General features: G+C 35.1%; 1 protein-coding gene across 8 annotated transcripts in view; it reads right to left on the bottom strand.

Moving 5' to 3' along the window:
• The window catches only part of GPHN (gephyrin), a 414,033-nt gene that overhangs the window by 254,951 nt on the left and 138,082 nt on the right, over nucleotides 1–21,000 (bottom strand). For all 8 annotated transcript variants that reach the window (XM_090271004.1, XM_090271010.1, XM_090271006.1 and 5 more), the window contains exon 3: nucleotides 7,840–7,897. In XM_090271004.1, coding sequence (XP_090127130.1) covers nucleotides 7,840–7,897 — 58 coding nt within the window. The remainder of the gene's footprint in view (nucleotides 1–7,839; nucleotides 7,898–21,000) is intronic.

The raw sequence follows: 21,000 nt of genomic DNA, 5'->3' as shown, positions 1-21,000 counted from the left end.
TTATCTAAATTTTTGTATGAATATTTTTTCAAAAGACCTATTTTGTCTCATTTTTCTTGCCCGTTTACTAATAAAAATGTTTTCGTTACTGCTGAATTTGAGAATTTTTAATATATTCCCCATAGAAACCCTTGTTGGATATGTAGTTTGCAAATAATTTCTTCCATTGCACAGCCTATGTTTTTACTTATAGGTTCTTTTGCACAGAAAAATTTTAGAATTTAGAACTTTTCCTTTTACGTATTGTGCTTTTATTTATTTTATAGTCCCATTTGCTTATTTTTTTCTTTTGTTGACCTTGCCCAAGGAGATATATCAGAGAAAATTATATATTGTGCTTTTAATATTTAGTCTAAAAACTCTTTGCTTAAGCATAGGTCCTAAACATTCTTCTTTTATTCTCTAATGGTTTTATGTTTTACACTTAAGTCTATTATCCATTTTAAGTTAATTTTTGTAAAAGGTATAAGATTTAGGTGAGGTTCAGTTTTTTTCTTTTTTTGCTAATGGATGGCCAATTCTTCTGCCATCATTTGTTGAAAATATTATCCAGTGCATTGCCTTTACAGCTTTATTAAAAATCAATTGACCATATATGTGTGAGTCTACTCATGGGTTCCATCAAAATATATGTCTATCTTTTTGCCAATACTACAGTGTCTTCATTACTATAGCTAATAGTAAACCTTATTATTGGGTAGAGATAATCTTCCTGTTTTGCCCCCCCCCAAATTGTTTTAGCTGTTCTAGAACCTATGCTTTTCCTAATTTTAAAATAAATTTATGTAATCATATCTACAATAAATCTGATGGGTTTTGGATAGGACTCTCATAAACCTGTATGTCATTTTGGGAGAACGGACATTTTTCTTCCAATTGAATCTTCCAATCCATGAACATGGCATATACCTGTCTATTTCTTTAAGTGTCCTTTATTTCTTCAGCATTTTGTAATTTTCAGCACATATATTTGTATATTCTCAAACGTATACCTACGTATTTAATTTTCATTGGAGTAACTATAAATGATATTGTTTTAAATTTCAATTTCCAACTGCTGTTAGTATATAAAACCATAATTAATTTTTCAGGAGGAGTTGATATTACATGCCTCAAATTAATTGAACTGACTTATTAGCTGTAGGAGCTTTTCTGTACCTTTTTCTTTTTTTACAAAGACCCTCATGTGATTTGGAAATAGTTCTTTGTTTCCAATATTTGTGCCTTTTAAACTTCTTCTTGCATTATTGTGATACTTAGAAATTAAAGTATTCAGCTGAATAAAGTAGTGAGAGCAGACAACCTTGCTTTCTTCCTGATCTTAAGAGGAAAGCATTCATTTTTTCACCATTAAGTATGATGTTAGCTATAAGTTGTTTTTGTAGATGCTTCCTATCAAGTTCAGGACATTACCATCTATTTCTAGTTTGCTAAGAGTTTTTATCATAAATGTGTTTTAAAGTTTCTCAAAAAATTTTTCTGCATCCATTGATCTAATCATGATTTTCCCTCTTTAGCTTCTTGATATGGTGGATTACATTGATTGCTTTTCCAATATTCAAAAAGCTTTGCATAGCTCAGATGAATCCCACTTGGTAGCAGTATATAATTCTTTTATCCATTGTTGGACTTAATGTGGCGATATTAAGTAGATGATTGTAAGTTCATGAGAGGTATTTGTCGGCAGCTGTCTCTCTCTTTTTTTCTTTCTTCCTTTCCTCCATCCTTCCTTCCTTCCTTCCTTCCTTCCTTCCTTCCTTCCTTTCTTTCTTTCTTTTCTCTCTCTCCTCTCTCTCTCCTCTCTCTCTCTCTCTCTCTCTCTCTCTCTCTCTCTCTCTCTCTCCTCTCTCTTTCATCTTTCGTTTTCTTGTCTTTCTCTGATTTTGGTATCAGTGTAATTCTAGCCTCACAAACTAAGTTGGGAAGTATTCCTCGTCTTCTCTTTTCTGAAAAAGACTGAGTGAAATTGATGTTACTTATTCTTTAATGCTTAGTAGACTTTTTCAGTAAATACATTTGGGCCTAGCGATTTCTTTTTTAGGTGGTTTTTCAGGTTATAAGACTACACAGATTGTCTATTTCATTTTGGTTAGCCTTGGTAATTTCTGAGTTTTTAGGGACTGTTACATTTTTTCTAAGTTATTCTATTTATAAATATAAAGTATTCTCTAATCATCCTTTTAATGGATGGAAAATCTGTAGTAATAGCATCTGTTCAATCCTGATGGATGACTGTGTCTTTTTTCCTTTATCTTTGTTAGTCTAGTAAGAGGTATATCAATTTTGTTGAGTTTTTAAAAGAACCCGCTCTTTATTTCATTGATTTTTTTCCTGTTTTCAATTTCATTGATTCCAATTCTTATATATTTTCTGTCTTCTGGTTATAACTATATCTGGCTCTTCTTTTAGTTTCTTGAGGAAGAAGCATAGATTATTGACTTGAGAACTTTCTTTTTCTCTAAAAATTAATGTTTTCATGGTATATCTTTTTCTATCCTTTTAGTTTTAACCTACCTGTGTCATTGTTTTTGAAATAATTTGAGAACAGCACATGTTGGATCATTTCTAAAAATCCATTATATCACTTTCTCTTTTAATGGTATATTTAATCATTTATATTTAAGGTAATAACTGATATCTCAGGAATTAAATCTGTTTGCACCTTCTCTTTCTCACTCCTGTTTCTTCATGCCTTATTGTGGACTACTTGAAAACTTTTTAGGATTTCATCTTATTTTATAGTTGTTTTTTTTTTTTGTATACATTGTTTTGTATATGTACTTCTTTTAGTGGTTGCTCTGAGTGTTACAATCTATAGATGAAATTTATGACAGTCTACTGTTATTGACACTTTCACATTTCAAGTGAAATACAGAACCTTGCTTCCATTTAGGCACCTTTACCCTCCCACATTTTAAATATGACTGTGTTCATTATTTACTCTATATAGATTTACACCACATTATGGATTTATAATTTTTGTTTTAACCTACAAATGTGATTTAAGAAAATCATTTAAAAAAGATAGTCTACTATATATATGTATTCTGCTGTTTTTCTTTCTTTTTGAAGTTTCAAGCCTTTGTCTGCTATCATTTCCTTCCTCTTTAGGGAATTTATTTAGCCATTCTTTCAGGGTAGGTTTTCTAGTGACAACTTCTTTCAATTTTGTTTTGTCTGAGTATGTCCTTATTTCCTGATCATTTCTAAAGAATAACTTCACTGGATTTAGACTTTATGGTTGACAGTTCTTTTTTTAAGCACTTGAAAAATGCTGTGCCACTTATTTCTGGTGCCACCACCCTCCCCCAACTTCTGCCCCTCAATGTATAGTGCTAGCAAAAAAATTAAAAAAAGATACACATAAAAGGAACAGTAAACAAAAGACAGATTTATGTGTGTGTGTATGTAGGAATATAAAAATTTAATATATGATAAATGAGGCAATTCAAATCAGAGGCGAGGATAGGTTTTTCAATAAATGGGCTGCAAACTGTAAGTCCTCCCATACACAAATAACAATAAATTTATACCAATATAAATTACAGATAGATTGAGTTAATATTTAAACGTCTCTCTTTAAAATAAATACACCTAAGTTTGTAGTTTAATTGGCATAACTACCTTGGAAAAGAGTGATTTCATCTAGAAAAGTTGAAAATACACACTACTTAAAAACCAGGAATTCCTTTCCCATTATATAGTCAGAGAAACTCTTACACAGGATGGTTTTGTAAGAATTTTATAGCATGCATTTTCATAATAACTCCAAATGCAAATAAGCTTAATGTTCATCAACAGTAGTTCTCAATAATTTGTGACATGACGGGTATTTTATAGAAAGAAAGAAAAGAAAAAAAGAAAAAAAAAGAAAGAAAGAAAAAAAGAAAGATTAAGGAAGGAAAGAAGGAAGAAACTAACTTAGCTATTGACAACAACATGGGTGAATCTCAGTGTTGAACTAAAGAAGTAAAGCACAAAAGATTACACAAAGTGTGATCCAATTAATATAAGTTATAATGCTTAAGAATGTGCACATATGTGGTAAACTAAATAAAAGCAAGGATATAATAATGATAAAAACTCAGGATATGGGTGGAAGAGATGGTTGTGATTGCACCAGGAATGTATTCATTCTTTATCTCTTAAGCCTTTGGTCAAACATCCATTCACTATGAGGTGATTTATTGTAATCAATAAATGTATACTTAATTCAAATTATATATCAACTGAATAATGATTTCTGGTACTAGAAGCATTGTGAATAATTCCTACATCTGACAAAAACTGAATTATGTTTCATCAATCAATCATATCTTTTTAATAGTAAAAATTTAAATACATATTTATTTATACATGGTATAATACAGACAATATAGTTCAAATTTAAACTCAGTTGCACTACTTACAAATTTAAAATCACTCAACTATTATTCAGCTAAAATGAATATTACAACCAGATGTTTCACATTTCCTCCGAAGAAAACAAAAAAATTATACACACTAGCTGATTTCAACTGAAAATGTTAATAGTGGCATCATATACTGGTGAAATAATTTATAGCAGTTTTTCTTCCAACATTTTTGAATGCAAGAATCAATTTCATAATTTTTATGACTCAGGCCTCAAACTCTCTGAAGCTGTTTTAGATACAATATTAGTAATTGATACAAAAAGATCACATGATCACAGGTCATCTGTGAACTATGCTTTTTCCAAAAAAATCTCTTAAGTGATAACTCTTATAACTCTAAATTTCAAAAAACACAATGAATAAAATTCCTCCTTTAGAGAAAAGTCACTATAATAAAAAGGCAATATTTCTGCACTTAAACTAAATAATAATATATTACCCCTCCAGTCCTAGAATAGGCCTTCCCCAAGAATTTCAGTCCACTATTATTACCTCAAACAGTTTTTTTAGGCGATTGCATGCTTTAGCATGGCCTCAACTAACTTGCATAATGACAATCCCAATATCAATCAAAAGACAGAATTATCTTTTCTACGTTTCAGCTGATTTATTTGATTATCTGAGAGGGATATAATTAACTAAGTCCAAAACTTACCCTCTTTTCTCTCAAACTTAGTCCTTTTCTTATATCTTTTCTTTAAGTTAACAGTTAATACAATCTACTTAGTTTCCTAAGCCAAAAACCTGAGTTCATCTTTCTGTCTTCCCCTAAACATCTAATAAATCATCAAGTATTTTTTTTATTCTACTCAAATATTTCTTAAATCTGAGTTTTTTCTTCAGACTTACTGCCAACACTTTAGCTCAGGTTTTAATCATTTTGTGCCTATATTCCTGCAATCTGGTCTCCTTCATTATAGATGGAAACTCCTCTTCACTGAAATCATTTTTCTCACTCAACACAGAAAAACCTAAAAATTTTTACCAAGCTGATTATGTTAAAAATCACATAATGGCACCCCATAGTTTTCAGTATCAAATCTAAATTTCTTAACATGGCATAAAGGTCCACTGACAACTCTTTAGCTCAATGATTTATTTTACACCCTGTGATCTGTTGCCATATTGTCTCATCTTTATATGCTCTCACAGAATATAGAACTGTTTAAAACTCCAATTTGCTGTGTTCTTGGAAAGACTGATTATCTTTTTCAAATGGCCAAGGGCCCTTCCTATGTCTTTCAAGAACATTTCGTTTACCTTAATCACTTAACATTATTATTGTAAATAAGACACAGCACTTTCTAGAGATGGATTTAACTTTATATCCTCTATATAAATGCTGCTTAATTATTTATTTATACATTAATTGATTACTTGAGATTTCTACAGTTTAATTTTTTTCCTGACACTATAATATATATTTCAAGAAGTAATATGCTCATGCTATTCTGACACTTTAAACCCTTGGTTATATTTCTGGAAGTATTTAATAGATCTCAAACAATTAATTTTAAGAAGTTCACCTTTATTAATTTCCACTTTCTCTTTTGAAAATTGAGAGATCTGATTAGACCAAGGGTCCTCCCAGCTAATTGTCTTGTGAATTTATATCAAGTTCGAATAAGTCTCTTGACATTCCTTTTTTTAATGCTAGAGTATAATCATGGTATTAATTTCTGATGTTGACTACACATACCACCTGACATATTGAAACTGATAGTATATTACATAATAAAGAACAATTAGCTCAACTAATTTAAAAACAATGTACACAAATTAAGGAATTGTTTATTAAGATTGAATTTATTGAACTTGATTTTGAAAAGTTGATCAAATCAAGCTTAAAGATGTGTTGAGAACTTTACATGTCATTTTAACAACTTAAGTCAGTACTGTTTATCCTTGACTATTATTCAATTGTTTTATTTATGAAAAGGGTAGGTAGTAAGTTTAGCTCTTGTTAAATCGTAAATTGCTTTTCTTTCTTTCTTTTTTATTTCAGACACTTTTACGGATGCCCCCCATTTTCCCCCACATTGCCCTCCAGCACCAAGGCCCTGCCCCTGGCCTTCACCACAGTGTTGTCTGTGACATTGGGCTATGCATATACGAGGTCTGTCCAGTAAGTATCCAGCCATATAATTTGAAAAATACATATTTATTGAACAAGATACAGGAAACATTGTACATAGGAAAGTGATGCCTCAGTCCCTTTCAAAGTAGCCCTTATTTTCAATTCTGGGTCATCTCTATCTTACCAGGATAGATAATTGCAAATTCACTTAAATTTGTGAAAATATCATTTGCTCATTTCTAATGTCCAAATACACAATTTCTTAGGCACCTTGGGACTTCATACAGTTCTCCCAATTGCCATCAGCTGCCCCATTGTATTTTTCTGAATCTCATCTATGGTGTCAAATCCGGGCTGTAGAGGGGCTGAGTTACCTGGGTGATTTGATATTTCACCAAGAGACATGATGCAGGAGCAGGTACATTGTTGTGATGAAACTGTCAATCACTAGTTGCCCTTAGCTGCGGTCTTCTGAATCTTCCAGTTGTTTCCATACAGGAATGTTCAGGCTTAATGCAAAATTTGAGGCAGATTCATTGCTCTACTCACTCAGTCATTTTGAATGCGATGGTCACACAGTACATATGCTTACTCAATGGCATCTACTGTCCCCACTGACTAGTATAGTAAAGTTATCGTTGTTCACATATGTACATTCTAGTACACTTTCCTTGGCTGCCAGATTACTTCGATGTCATGCAAACTGATCTCATTATATTAATAATGGCTGGACTTTTTTGCAGACAGACCTCGTTGCATGCATATATGGTTTTATGGCTAAATGGCTTTTAAACAAGGGCCACATGCTATATTAGAAGACTAACAGTCCATAGGATTTAGTAAAATATTAGAGACAGAAGATTGTAGTAATGCTATAATTTTCAAAAAGGTCATTTTTAAATTTATTCTACTGTAAATTTTTAATTGAAATTGGCATATTGTTTCCAAAGGACCTAGAAAATATTTACTAGAAGACTGGTATTTATAATGGTGCAAGCTTATAGGGAAAATAAATTAAAACAAGATAAAAAGATAATACATTGTGCATGCTAATGCTTATATACAGTGCTTTCTTGAGTATATTCTCAAGGAATTTCACAGAAAAGGGTTCCTTTTTGATTCTCCTAACATTTTTCTTATGAATGCATTAATAGTGATAGATGAAATCTGATGGTGGTTATCTGATATACATATATTATATATATCTATATATTCAATTAGAATAACTGGGAATTAAATGCTGTGCTAATACACTTAAAGATTCAATAGCATAAGTAATAAGCAATTATTCCCCCACTTCTACCAAGATACTAAGCCTTTGTAGGGGTGAAAAATGCCATACTATACCTTGATTTCTTCTATTTCATCTGGTACTATCTTGTATGCTGATATCGTCCCACCCAGCCTGAAATCAGAAGAAAATATTCTCAAAACTCAGAATAGTGTATAAAAAATAGCACTATTTCTGCCAGCAGCATCGGAGTGCCACCAATAATCCCCAATGCCCATCCTAATAATTATGGAGATAAAAAAAAAAAACAACCATTTTGTGATTATTTCATATACTAGTTAAAAAGAGGTAGATAATGAATGACTACTGTACAAGAAAAAACATCAAGTTAGATTTTTAAGCATAACTAAACTTTTCTGATTGATGGTTTTAATGAAACTGAAACTGCAACTTTTACTGATGGATTCTGTCCCTAAGATATATCAAGACTAAACAGCAGACATGGTGTTTGCTTTTTTTGTTTATTTTCATAACAGAATTTACTCTTTTACAGTAGTTTTAATTTTACAGATAAATTAAGCAGCAAGTAAAGAGATTTATTTCACATATCTCTCACCACAGCTTTCTGTTTTAACATCCTGCATTAGTGTGGTACATTTGTCACAACTGATGAACCAATATTGATTTTGCTTCCTTTAAAAAAGAATTTAAACAAGGATCCAGAGAGATATATACACCCAGCATGGTGTAAAGAAAAGAGATGAGTGTTTGAAGTTTACAAATTTAATGTTTAATATGTGATCTGTGCCTTGAGGCAGTGATGTCATGACATGTCATGTTCATGTGTTTAAAATAGTTTTGGAAAGCAGCTAGGATTTATGTAACACCTATCACTTGCCAAGCATGTTATATATTATCTAATTTAACTGTTACAATGGTCTTCATTGTAAAAAATGGGGAAAGTGAGACACAGAAATATTCAGTAATTTTCTTAAGTAACTGAAGGACTTAGTAAGTAAAGTTGCTAACTGACATGCACATTAAGTGTAAAATACATACTAGATTTTAAATATTTCATATAAAAAAGATTAATTTAAAAATGGTGATTATATCTGAAAATAACACTGTGGATATATTGAGTTAAATAACTTAAACTGCATTATTAAAATTAACTTTACTGACTTTTTAGTTTTTAAAATGTGCTACTAAAAATTTTTAATTACATATATGGCTTGCATTTGTGGCTACTATCATATCTCTATCATCAGGTACTATACATTCTTAAAATTTCAAGATATCTACCTAACATTGCTCTAATTCAGTGCTTACAAAGGAAATTTCTGATTATTGATTTGACTTTACAAGTACTTGCTACCTAAAAAGGAGTATGATAAGGCACTTATGTATTATAGATACTTTAGGATATCTTCTGTTTCATAAGTAAATTAATAAATGACACTCATGATTCCATTAGAAAATAACTTAACCTAACAAAAATATCTTTACTGAAAACTCTGCATTTAAACTCTTATGTTACCATTTATCCTTGCTAATGGAACTAGTGTTCAGGTCATGATTTGAGATTTCCTAGACTTAAAGTGTTGTGACTGAATGATGAAAACACTAATGAAATTTAACTTAATTCATATCATATAAGGTTCATAAGTTACATACTAAATAAGACCACAGTAAAATAACTAGAATAGTACTAGATGTTACTAAAATGACAAATTATATAACTCTGTAGGAGGTTTAAAGTAGCCATTTAAAAACCGTTTTCATTGTCAATTATTAAAGCTATACAATTAGGAGTTGAGATTGTTAGAATATCAGTAAAGACATTAGAGCAGAAACACTACTGCAATTTATAGCCTGGCAGATAATGAGTGCATCATTTTATTCTTGGAGTTCATATTATGTAATGGATACAATCTAGGGAATAGGAATGCAAAGAATTCAAAGTTTTGTAGGGAAGCAGATGAATACACACATATCTGTAATAAAATGCACTAGAAGTCGAAAGTTCGAAATTATTTAAAAAAAAAAAAATTTAAAGCACCTATCATTGTAAAGTAGACTGGCTATAATATAAGCAATCTATAATGCCTATTACATAATTGGTATAGATTACAGAAGTGTTTCAATTTGTTAGTACAATAATGATTCAAAGATGCCATGGTATTAATGTTGGAATTATAGAAGAAAAATAAAAAAGTTGCTTTGATAAACTTCAATTTTACTTCAATAAACAAACTTATTTTTCTTTTAATAAATGTTGACTAACACTACCTCAAATATTGCCTTTCTTGGAGTTCCTACCTGGGGAAGGTAAGCTTTCAGATTAGTATTTCTGCATTAACTTCAAACCAATGATAATGGTTTCAACTGTTAAGGCAGGTAAGGGGTGGGGGTGCGGGAAGGCAGGTAAGAGTAAAGGGGGGATAAATGATTATAGAAGAAGACTTGACTTGGGATGGTGAACACACAATACAATATACAGATGATGTATGATAGAATTATACACCTGAAACCTATATAATTTTTTAACCAATGTCCCCCCAATAAATCCAATTTAAACAATAAACTTTTTTTTTGTTTAAGGCAGGTAGCCCCAATTGGTGTGGCTCAGTCAGAGTAGAATCATCTCATAAACTGAAAGGTAATGGGTCCGATTCCCAGTCAGGGCACATGCTGAGACTGCTGGGTTTGGTCCTCAGTCAGGGTGCATACGAGAGGCAACTGATTGATGTTTCCCTCTTGCATCAATGTTTCTCTCCCTCTTTCTCTCCCTTCCTTCCCCTCTCTCTAAAACTAATAAATGTATCCTCAGGTGAGGATAAAATAAAAGGCAGGTAAAATATATGATTTAACATATTTTTACTTGGATTAAAAGGAACATATCACATACAAATATTATTATGCATATGAATAGTATATTTACAAAATAGTAGGATAATCATATGATCAAATGGCTAAAAACAGGAAAGTTGGAGTGTGTCTGTAAATGAAGATATGAGAAAGGAGGTTAAAGCTGATAGAAACACCAGGAAAAAATCCAATAAAAAGATACAATCTAGGATTCGAAGATGGCTGCAGAGGAGGTGGAAGTTACACTCACCTGTTCCCAGTGCCAAAACATTTTACAGGTAAATTATAGAGCAATCAACCTGAATAACCAAATGAATGCTAGCTGACCTAAAACACAGTCACAATTCAGTACTCATTGGCTACAGAACTCATGAAACCCTGAACTTGTCGCATTGTGATGAGAAAAAATGTTTCAGCACTTGGTGCTTGCTCGGGAATCATTGCACTTGCTAGAACTTGTATGAGTCACGATGCCACCCCACAAGAGAAAATGCTTCATCATTGGTTATGTTCGGTACTCATCAGTTTCAGCACTTGTCATGAGTTGCAAAATAAATTACATAATGATGTGTACTGAGGTACCACTGTATTACACCAAGGATTTACAGCAGAATCCACATAATGACTGGTAAGAAGGGAGAAGATTCGGAAAGGGTTGGACCCCGCACCCATGTGTGGTGGCTGAAAAGCTGCAGGGATATCTCTACTGCAAAATTCCTGCCCCTCAGGAGTGTGGGATCTCAACCCCATGCAGGGATTCTCAGTACAGGGCAACAGAGATGGGAAGAGGAGCCCGTATAGCATCTGGTGGTGAAAATCAGGGGAGATTTAGTTCACCTGAGAAAGAAGACAGTCTGCTAGAGACCCAGATGCCACTGTCTCAGGTTTGAGCACTCTTATTATTACAGCACAAGCCTGGGGAGTGTAGTACCTGGTCCTCCAACTACAAGTGACACCACTCTGCCATGCCTGGGTCCTGCAGAGGGGTCAGCTGACAGCACCAGCTGTGATCTTTGGGACGCTCTTTTTCTGGAGAAGCTCTTGGCAGAGACTCAGATAGTGATTTAACTGTGTAGCTTTGGAAATGAGACCAATCTTCCCTAGCTCGAGCACCACCCCCACGGACCTGTTAAATCACCTGGCCTGCCCTTCCACTCTGTGGCCCACCCTGCTGAGTTTAGTTGTACAGGGGGGTAAGAGTGCTTTGCAGAGCTGAGACTTTCAGAGTATGTCTCCTGGGGAAGCTTTTGTATGGGAACCGGACAGGTGGATGCCAGGTTCTGTGGCTAGATGATGAGGTGGTGGGGGGCACTCCTACCTCCCCTGTGAGCTCTGGCCGAGCTATACCAGGAAGGGGAAGAAGTGATCACCCCACACCTACAGGCTTGCTGGCACCACCCACAACCAGAGGTTGTTTGGATTTGTCCTCCTAAGTCGCAGTAGCCACACTCTGTTGAGCTAGGTTCTGCAAGGGCAACAGAGTGGTGCTCAGATCTGGGTCATTCAGAGTGTGTCTCCCTCAGAGGCCAATGTCTGGGACCAGGACAAAGTGCTTGTCCCCCTCCTGTGGGCTTGGCCAGCATCACCCCCAATGGGAGACATTTTCGATAAGTTGTCTCCAGCCCTGGTAGCTCCACCCTGCTAGGCTTGCTCCTGTAGAGGGGATGGCTGGCTGCACCCAACCGGAAGCAGAACTGGAACCCGCGGCATGCTCCTGTTAGAAGAGCTAGAGTTGGGGACTCTGGCAGGGACTGAGTGGTTTGGCTCTGGGGTAGGGGCCACTTTCCCCTCATAGAGTGCCTGGCTGCATGGCCCCCAAGTAGGGTATCCACTAGGCCTGACCTCCTGACCCCAGTCACCCAACCCTACCAAGCTCGCAACCTATGGAAGGGTCTGTGGGTCATAGCTACCCTGACCCAACTCCGCATTCTTTCTTTAGAAGGCTCTGGAGGAAGACCAGGCAATCCCAGGGGGAGGCGGAGTAGCTGACAGGTGGATGTTGGTCTCAGGGAGCCTTGGACCTTTATAGATCTGCTCGCAGCTCTAAGCTGGAAGAAGCCAACCCTGGCTTATTCCCATGCACATTCAGGGCAAGTAGATACAGCCACAAACAGTGAATAGGGTGGTAGCCCCAGATAGGTAACCCAAAGCCAGTTAAACACAATGTCTGACATTCACCTGTATCTAAATCCTATCCAAGTGGACCCAGAACCAACACAACCAGTGATGGGCTTCAGACCACACCAGAGCTTGACCCAACAGCACACACAAATGGCACACCCAAAGTGGGATTCTGGCAGGCACCAAACCAAGCTGGGAACAAATCCACCGTGGGGGGGCATCCTCTGCACAGCAACTCATACACGGTGATTGAGGTTTATCCTTAAAGTCAGCCAGCCTGAAGGGTTAACTTTACCCATGAAATGGCAAAAGCATTTAAGACTCAACTACAACAGGCGGGTGCACATAACCCACAAGAAACATTCCTGGAGCACTGAGCTCAGGTGATCTGAAAGACCGTGCCACTGATCCCAACAAGACACCTACATCATAAAGTGAACATAACAAGTTTGAGTGTACAGCTGATCGACCTAGTACACAGAGACAAAATGGGGAGACAAAGAAATAAGCCCCACAATGTAAGAACAAGAGAAATGCCCAGAAAAAGAATTAAATGAAATGTAAACAACCAAAGAAACCAGATGCAGAAATTAAAACAATGGCTATAAGAATGTTCAAGGACCTTAGGGGAAGAATGAACGATCTCAGTGAGAACTACAACCAAGAGATAGTAAGCATGAAAAAGAACATAGAAGTCATAAAAAAGAACCAGTCAGAAATGAAGAATACGATATCTGAAATGAAGAATATACTAAAAGGAATCAACAACAGGTTAGATGAAGCAGAGGATCAAATCAGTGATTTAGAGGACAACAGTAAGCACCCAAGCAGAGCATCAAAAAGAAAAGACATTTTTTTAAAAAATAAGGAAAGTCTAAGAGACCCATGGGACAACATCAAGCATAACAACATTCACATCATAGGGGTACCAGGAGAAGAGAGTGAGCAAGGGGCAGAGAATGTGTTTTAAAGAAATAATGGCTGAAAACTTCCTTAACCTGGTGAAGGAAGAAGTCACAAAAGTTGAAGAAGCACAGAGAGTTCAAATAAAGATAAATCCATAATCTCCCACATCAAAACACATCATAATTGAAATGCTAAAGGTCGAAGACAAAGAGAGAATCTTAAAATCAACAAGAGAAAAGCAATTAGTTACCAACAAAGGAGTTCTCATAAGGCTATCAGATGACTTCTCAATACAAAAACTTCAGGCCAGAAAGGACTGGCATGAGATAGTCCAAGTGATGAAAATCAAGGACCTACTGATGGAAGGAGACTTTACCGGGGATGGAGAACACACAATACAGTGTATAGATGATATGTTGTGAAATTGTGCACCTCAAACCTGCATATACTGTTAACCAGTGTCATCCCAATATATTTAATTAAAAGGAAAAAAAGAAAGAAAGAAAGAAAGAAAGAAAAGCAAGGACTTACAACCAAGACTACTCTATACAGCAAGGCTATTGTTTAAAATTGAAGGCAAAATAAAGAGCTTTCCAGACAAGCAAACTCACTCACTCACTACCTACAGGAGTTCATTTGCACCAAACCACTATCGCAAGAAATGTTAAAAGCCTGCTTTCAGAAGAAGAAAAAAGAAAGAAATATATAGAGAAAGGAACATAGGAATAAAGAATAAAATGGCAATAAATAAGTACCTATCAATAATAGCCTAAAATATAAATGGATTAAATGCTCCAATCTAAAGACATAGGGTAGCTAAATGGATAAGAAAACATAACCTATATACATGCAGTCCACAAGAGACCCACCTCAGAACAAAAGATACACACATACTGAAAGTGAAGGGATAAAGAAAAAAAAAATTCCATGCAAATAGAAACAAACAAACAAACAAATCCTGGGTTAGTAATACTATCAAATTAAGTAGACTTCCAAACAAAGGCCATAAAAACTGGATATAACCCTTGTAAACATATATGCACCCAACACAAGAGCACCTAAATATACAAAGAAAATCTTGGTGGACATTAATGGAGAGATTGATATTCATACAGTCACATTAAGGGATTTTTAAAAGTAATTTATTTAGTTATTTGTTTACTTATTTATTTATTTTTAGAGAGAGGGGAAAGGAGAAAGAGAGGGAAAGAAACATCACAATGTGGTTGCCTCTCATTCGCACCCCCAACTGGGGACCTGACGTGCAACCTAGTCATGTGCCCTGACTGGGAATCGAACCAGCTACACTTGGCTTGCAGGCTGACGCTCAATCCACTGAGCCACAGCAGCCAGGGCCATAGTAAGGGATTTTAACACTACACTGGCATCAATGGATAAATCTTCCAGACAAAATTCAACAAGGCAACAGTGACTTTAAAGGACACTTTTTCCCAAAGCTGCAAAATATACATTCTTCTCAAGTGCACAGGGAATATTCTCAAAGACAGACCACATGTTAGTACACAAATTAAATATTAATAAATCCAAGAAGATTGAAGTCAAATCAAGCATTTTTCTCTGGTATGAAACTGTAAATATAAATCAACTACAATAAAAAAATTTGAATCATTCAAACACTTGGAAGCTAAATAGCATGTTATTAGACAATGAATTAACGGTTAAAAATGATATCAACGAATTAATCAAAAGTTACCTGGAAACAAATGAAAATCCACTACAACCCCAAATCTATGGGACACAGTGAAAGCAGTCCTGAGAGAGAAGTTCATAACAGCATTATAGGACTATCTCAAGAAGCAAGCAAAACCTCAACCTAACGCTACACCTAAAAGAATTAGAAGACAAACAACAAAGTCCAAAGTAGAAGGAAGCAAATAAAGGTTGGAGCGGAAATAAATGGTATGGAGACTGAAAAATGATACAAAAGATCAATGAAACCAAGAGCTGGTTCTTTGAAAAGATAAATAAGATTGACCAAGCTTTAACCAGACTCTTCATGAAAGAAAGAGGATGCAAATAAATAAAATCAGAAATAAAGAGGAGAGGTAACACCGACATCACAGAAATACAAAGAATTATAAAACATTGTAATTATAAGAAATTATCATGAACAACTGTATGCCAACAAATTGAACAACCTGGGTGAAATAAATAAATTCGTAAAACATACAATCTTCCGAAACTGAATCACGAAGAATCAGAAAACCTAAACAGACTGATGACAGCTAAGGAAATTGAAGCAGTAATTAAAAAACAAAAACAAAAACAAAAAGCAAACAAAACAAACAAAACTCCTAGCAAACAAAGGTCCTGGACTGGATGGCTTCACAGGAGAATTTTACCAAACATTCAAAGAAGAATTAACACTCATTCTTCTCAAACGTTTTAGAAAATTTCAAGAGGAGGGAAGACTTTCCAGCTCTTTTTACAAGGCCAGCATTATCCTAATTCCAAAACCAGATAAAGACATTACAAAGAAAGGAAATTATAGGCCAATATCCCTGATGAACATAGATGTTAAAATCCTCAATAATCTAGAAACAATTAAAGAAAACAACTAAGTCATAAGCATTATTTAACAAAAATCAAGGATAAATTTACTTCAACCCATCTTTTTTTTTTTCTATTCCTTGACCACAACTAAATTAATAGTAACTTTACCAACTATTACTTTTGACCTTTGAACTGATTTCTGAAAATGACATTTCTATTTTCATGATGTCATGAAACACAGCTTGATTTTAAAATACCTGTAAATTTAATGTACTATGAGTATTCCAAGTTATTGCATCCAGGCAGACTCATTCCAGATCTCCTGTTCTTTCCATTACAACACACGGTCCTCATTGGAAAAGAAAGAATACACTTGAGGCAGAGTTCTATTTTACTTTAGTCAATGTAATATATATATGTGGTATTACATTGGCAGTGACAGTAGCAATACTATTAATAGTAGTATTGGGTTGGCTAAAAAGTCCATTACATTTTTTTTCTGTAAAATAAGACACATTTTTAATTTTCACCAATAACTTTTGATTTGGATATTTTGAGTATGTCATCTATCTCCCGCTATTGGCTTCTAGTAGGTAGAGGCCAGGGGTGTTGCTAAAAATCTTCAAATGCATAAGACAGCCCCACAGTAAAGAATTATTTGGCCAAAATGTCAATAGTACCAAGAAACTTTGCAAACCACTTTTGACATGTTCAATCAGTCACAGCACCTGCTCCATATACTGCACAAATAATTTTTTGTATTCTAGTTGCGTTTTTACCTTTCTTGAAATAATAAAGTATAATATACCAAAAATGTTGCATCTCTCTTTCCATCTTCAATATTATAATGGTTGCACAAGTTAACCAATTTTGATTTTTTTTAATGCATGCTGATATGACAGCTGTCTCATTACAATCTAACAAAATTGTTTTGAATGAATTTAAAGACAAGTGAGCACTACTAGAGCCATTGTACGAAAAAAAAAAAACATAACAAACTTTTTGGCTAACCCAATATATTAAACATTTTCTACATGCCAAGCATTATGTTAGGTTTTACATGTATTTTCTCATTTTAACTCTCATAACCTATAATAATGATTATGAAAAAAATGAGACAAGTAATTTTTCCAAGGTCTCACAACTAAGAACAGCAGAGCTGGGCTTCAGAACTCAGTTCCAGAAATTGATAAGCAAATTATAAAATTCATATGGAATTTCAAGGGAAACAGAATTGTCAATCTTGAAAAGAGGAAAGTTGGAGGATTCTCACTTCCTGATTTTAAGCTACTACAAAGCTACAACAATCAAGACAGTATGGTACTGCCATAAGGACAGACATAAAGGAAGACAACAGAAAAAAGTCTGGGAATAAATGTCCCATTATGGTCAACTAGTTTTTGTTTCCCTTTTTATTTTACTGTAGTAACTATATTTTAAAAATCTGCATTTTAACTGTACAATTACACAATAACATTAATTAGAATCACAATGATGAGACACCATCATTACTATCTATTTTCAAAAGTTAATCCATGTTGTAACTCCAACAGACACAGTTTTTATTTCAGAATCAGAACAGACTATTGTTTTTGTTTTTAAATTGAGCCAAGGAAGAAGTAGCTATTTTAAGTTTAGAGGCTGTGTTGTACCAACAACATGTGTTTTTAAATACATAATTATTCATATTCAGTTTGGTCAGATGCTCACATTGTAAGAACTTAGTGACCTGTGACTAACTAAGGGGACTTACAGATTCAAATCTCTTGTCTCTCACTCCAGGGGATAAACACATTGAGTAGAATGCCTACTGAACAGCCCAAAATATTTTAAATAATTCTGTACTTTTCTTCTAAATATATGGTTTCATATACGCGATACTTGTGAATATATTAGGCTACATGGCAAAGTGGATTTGATTTAAAGTTGCAGACGGGATTTAAGCTGCTAATCAGCTGGCTTTATAAAAGGGAGTTTATTCTGGGTTATCTTTGCATTCCCAGTGTAATTGCAAGGATCCTTAAAAGTGGAAGAGAAAATCAGAGATATGGCAAGGGTGAAGACTAGGCATGCCTGATGTTACTTGCTTTAAAGATGAAGGAGGGAGGCCATGAGCCCAGGAAAGAATGTGGCCACTAGAAGCTGAAAAAAAAAAAAGAAAGGAAATGGATTCTCCCCTAGAGCCTCCAAAAAGGAATGCAACCCTGCCCATATCTTGTTCTTAGCCTAAGTAAGATTCTGTATGGGATTTCTTAAATATAGAATTGTAAGATAACAAATTTTTGTTTTAAGCCATTACGTTTGGAATAATTAGTTATGTTAGCTATGGAAAACTAGTACAGAAGTAAACAGGTGATGTCTAAAATTGATAAAGCAAAGGATACAATATGAAATAAGAATGTAAATACCGGAAGAAGCAACTAAAAGAAAGTGATTCTGGAAGCAGCAGGGAAAACAGCTGGATTTTATTGTCGTTATGTGCTATTTTAGAACCATTTGATGTTATAGAACATGTGAATGCATTACTTCAATGAAAAATAAGAATTAAATTTAAAAAAGAAAAACAACAAACTAAGAAGGTTGTTTATATGGTAGAAAAATCTGGTTGCTCTTCTAATGTTTGTCAGAAATACCCTCACAGACACATCCAGAAATAATGTTTTATCAGCTATCTGGGCATCCCATAGGCCAGTAAAATTGACACATAAAATTAACCATCACAGGAAGATTAGTTTGGAAGCAGTACTGGAGCATGACAGAGTGCTAAGAGAAGCACCAGGAATGATAACTGTACTAGAAGAAGACATAGGCAGTAAAATCTCTGACATTTCTCTTAGCAATATTTTTTTCTGACATAGCTCCTAGGACAAGAGAAACAAAAGAAAAAATAAATGAATGGGACTACATCAAACTAAAATGTTTTGCACAGCAAATGAAACCATCAACAAAAGGAAGACACAACCTATTGAATGGGAAAACATGTTGGCCAATGATACGTCTAGTAGGGGGTTAATAGCCAAAATTTGTACAAAGCTCATACAACTGAACACCAAAAAAAAAAAAAAAACCCAAGCAATTCAATTAAAAAATGGGCAGAGGCCCTTAATAGACACTTCTACAAAGAGGACATACAGATGACCAACAGACATATGAAAAGATGTTCAACATGTAAATATAAATTAAAACTGCAATGAGATATCACCTCACATCTGTCAGAATGACTATCATCAATATATCAACAAACAAATGTTGGCGAAGATGTGGGAAAAAGGGAACTCTCATGCTCTGTTGGTGGGAATGCAGATTGGCACAGTCTCTATGGAAAACAGCACTGAGTTTTCTCAAAAAATTAAGAATGGTCTGCCTTATGACCCAGCGATTCCACTTCTGGGTATATAGCTGAGGAAACCCAAAACACTAATTCGAAGAATATATGCACCCCTACATTCATTATGGTGTTGTGTACAATAGCCAAGATATGGAAAGCAACTGAAGTGTGCATCAATAGATGAGTGGATAAAAAAGCTGTGGTACAATGGAATATTACTGAGACACTAAAAAGATTGAAGTCTTAACATTTGCAACAGAATGGATGGACCTGAAGGGTATTGTTAAGTGAAGTAAGTCAGAGAAAGACAAAGAACATATCATTTTCCTTATATATGTAGAATTTAAAAAACAAAATAAACAAACAAAATTGAAATAGACTTATAGATACAGAAAGTAAACTGGTGGTCACAAGAGGGGAGGTAAATTGGGGGACTGGGCATAAGAGGTGAAGGAATGAAGAAGTACAGATTAATAGCTATAAAACATTTACAGGTTATAAGTAAAGTATTGGAAATATATTCAATAATATTGCAATAACTCTGTATGGTGTCAGTAGGGGTACTGGAAATATTGAGGAAAATACTATCTATAAAGGATATGATTGTCTAAGCACTCAACTGTATACCTGAAACCAATACAAAATAAAATTGAAAGAAAAATTTGTGTTCTTCCTACCATAGTGTTAAATTTATTGTTGGTTAGTGGCTACTTAGCCAGGAACTACATTTTCCTCTTCCTTGGATCTAGATGTGGCCACATGACTAGTTCTCACTAACTGATTGTCAGCAGAGTGATCTTTCTGACTCTCTGGCTGAATGTTTAAGAAGAGGATTTTTCCTTCCTTTTGTCATCTGGAAGCAAAGGTCTCTAAGATCTTAAAGGGCAATAAAGCCACAGATGAAGAAACAAGGCCTGTCTCAGGCATACAGAAGTATTCACATTGGACTCGTCGTCGTCGGCAGCCGTCCGTCTCGAGAGACGATGGTGTAGCTTCTTAAGAGTCTATCTGCACCGCCGAGAATGGCTGTGCAGTCCGACTCGGGAGTGACACGGTATCTGTCTCCTCCCATGTTGAATCGACATCTTGCGATGACGCTGGAGTGTCCTCTCCAGTGAAGCTGAAGCTACAGAGCCTCGAGAGACGATGGTGTAGCTTCTTAAGAGTCTATCTGCACCGCCGAGAATGGCTGTGCAGTCCGACTCGGGAGTGACACGGTATCTGTCTCCTCCCGTGTTGAATCGACATCTTGCGATGACGCTGGAGTGTCCTCTCCAGTGAAGCTGAAGCTACAGAGCCTGGGCAGGGTGATATGGAGGGTCTGCTGTTGCCCATGCAGCAGACCCCCCCTCTCTTCGCAGCTGAAGGGTCCAAGGGAAAGACGGAGTCAATACAGCTTGGCTTCAGGTGCGCCGCAGGAGTTGCCGGTGTTGACTACAACGTCAAACCGCCTTAGGGACTCCGGCTCCGGATTTTCTGTCTGGGTTTACTCCCTTAGCCTTTCCCCTGAAGAGGTATGCCGCAAGGCAGCGGAGGTTTT

Source organism: Furipterus horrens, unplaced genomic scaffold, assembly GCF_987537825.1.
Source record: "Furipterus horrens unplaced genomic scaffold, mFurHor1.1.pri manual_scaffold_3, whole genome shotgun sequence".
Taxonomy (NCBI): domain Eukaryota; kingdom Metazoa; phylum Chordata; class Mammalia; order Chiroptera; family Furipteridae; genus Furipterus; species Furipterus horrens.
This window is presented reverse-complemented; position numbering and strand designations above follow the sequence as displayed.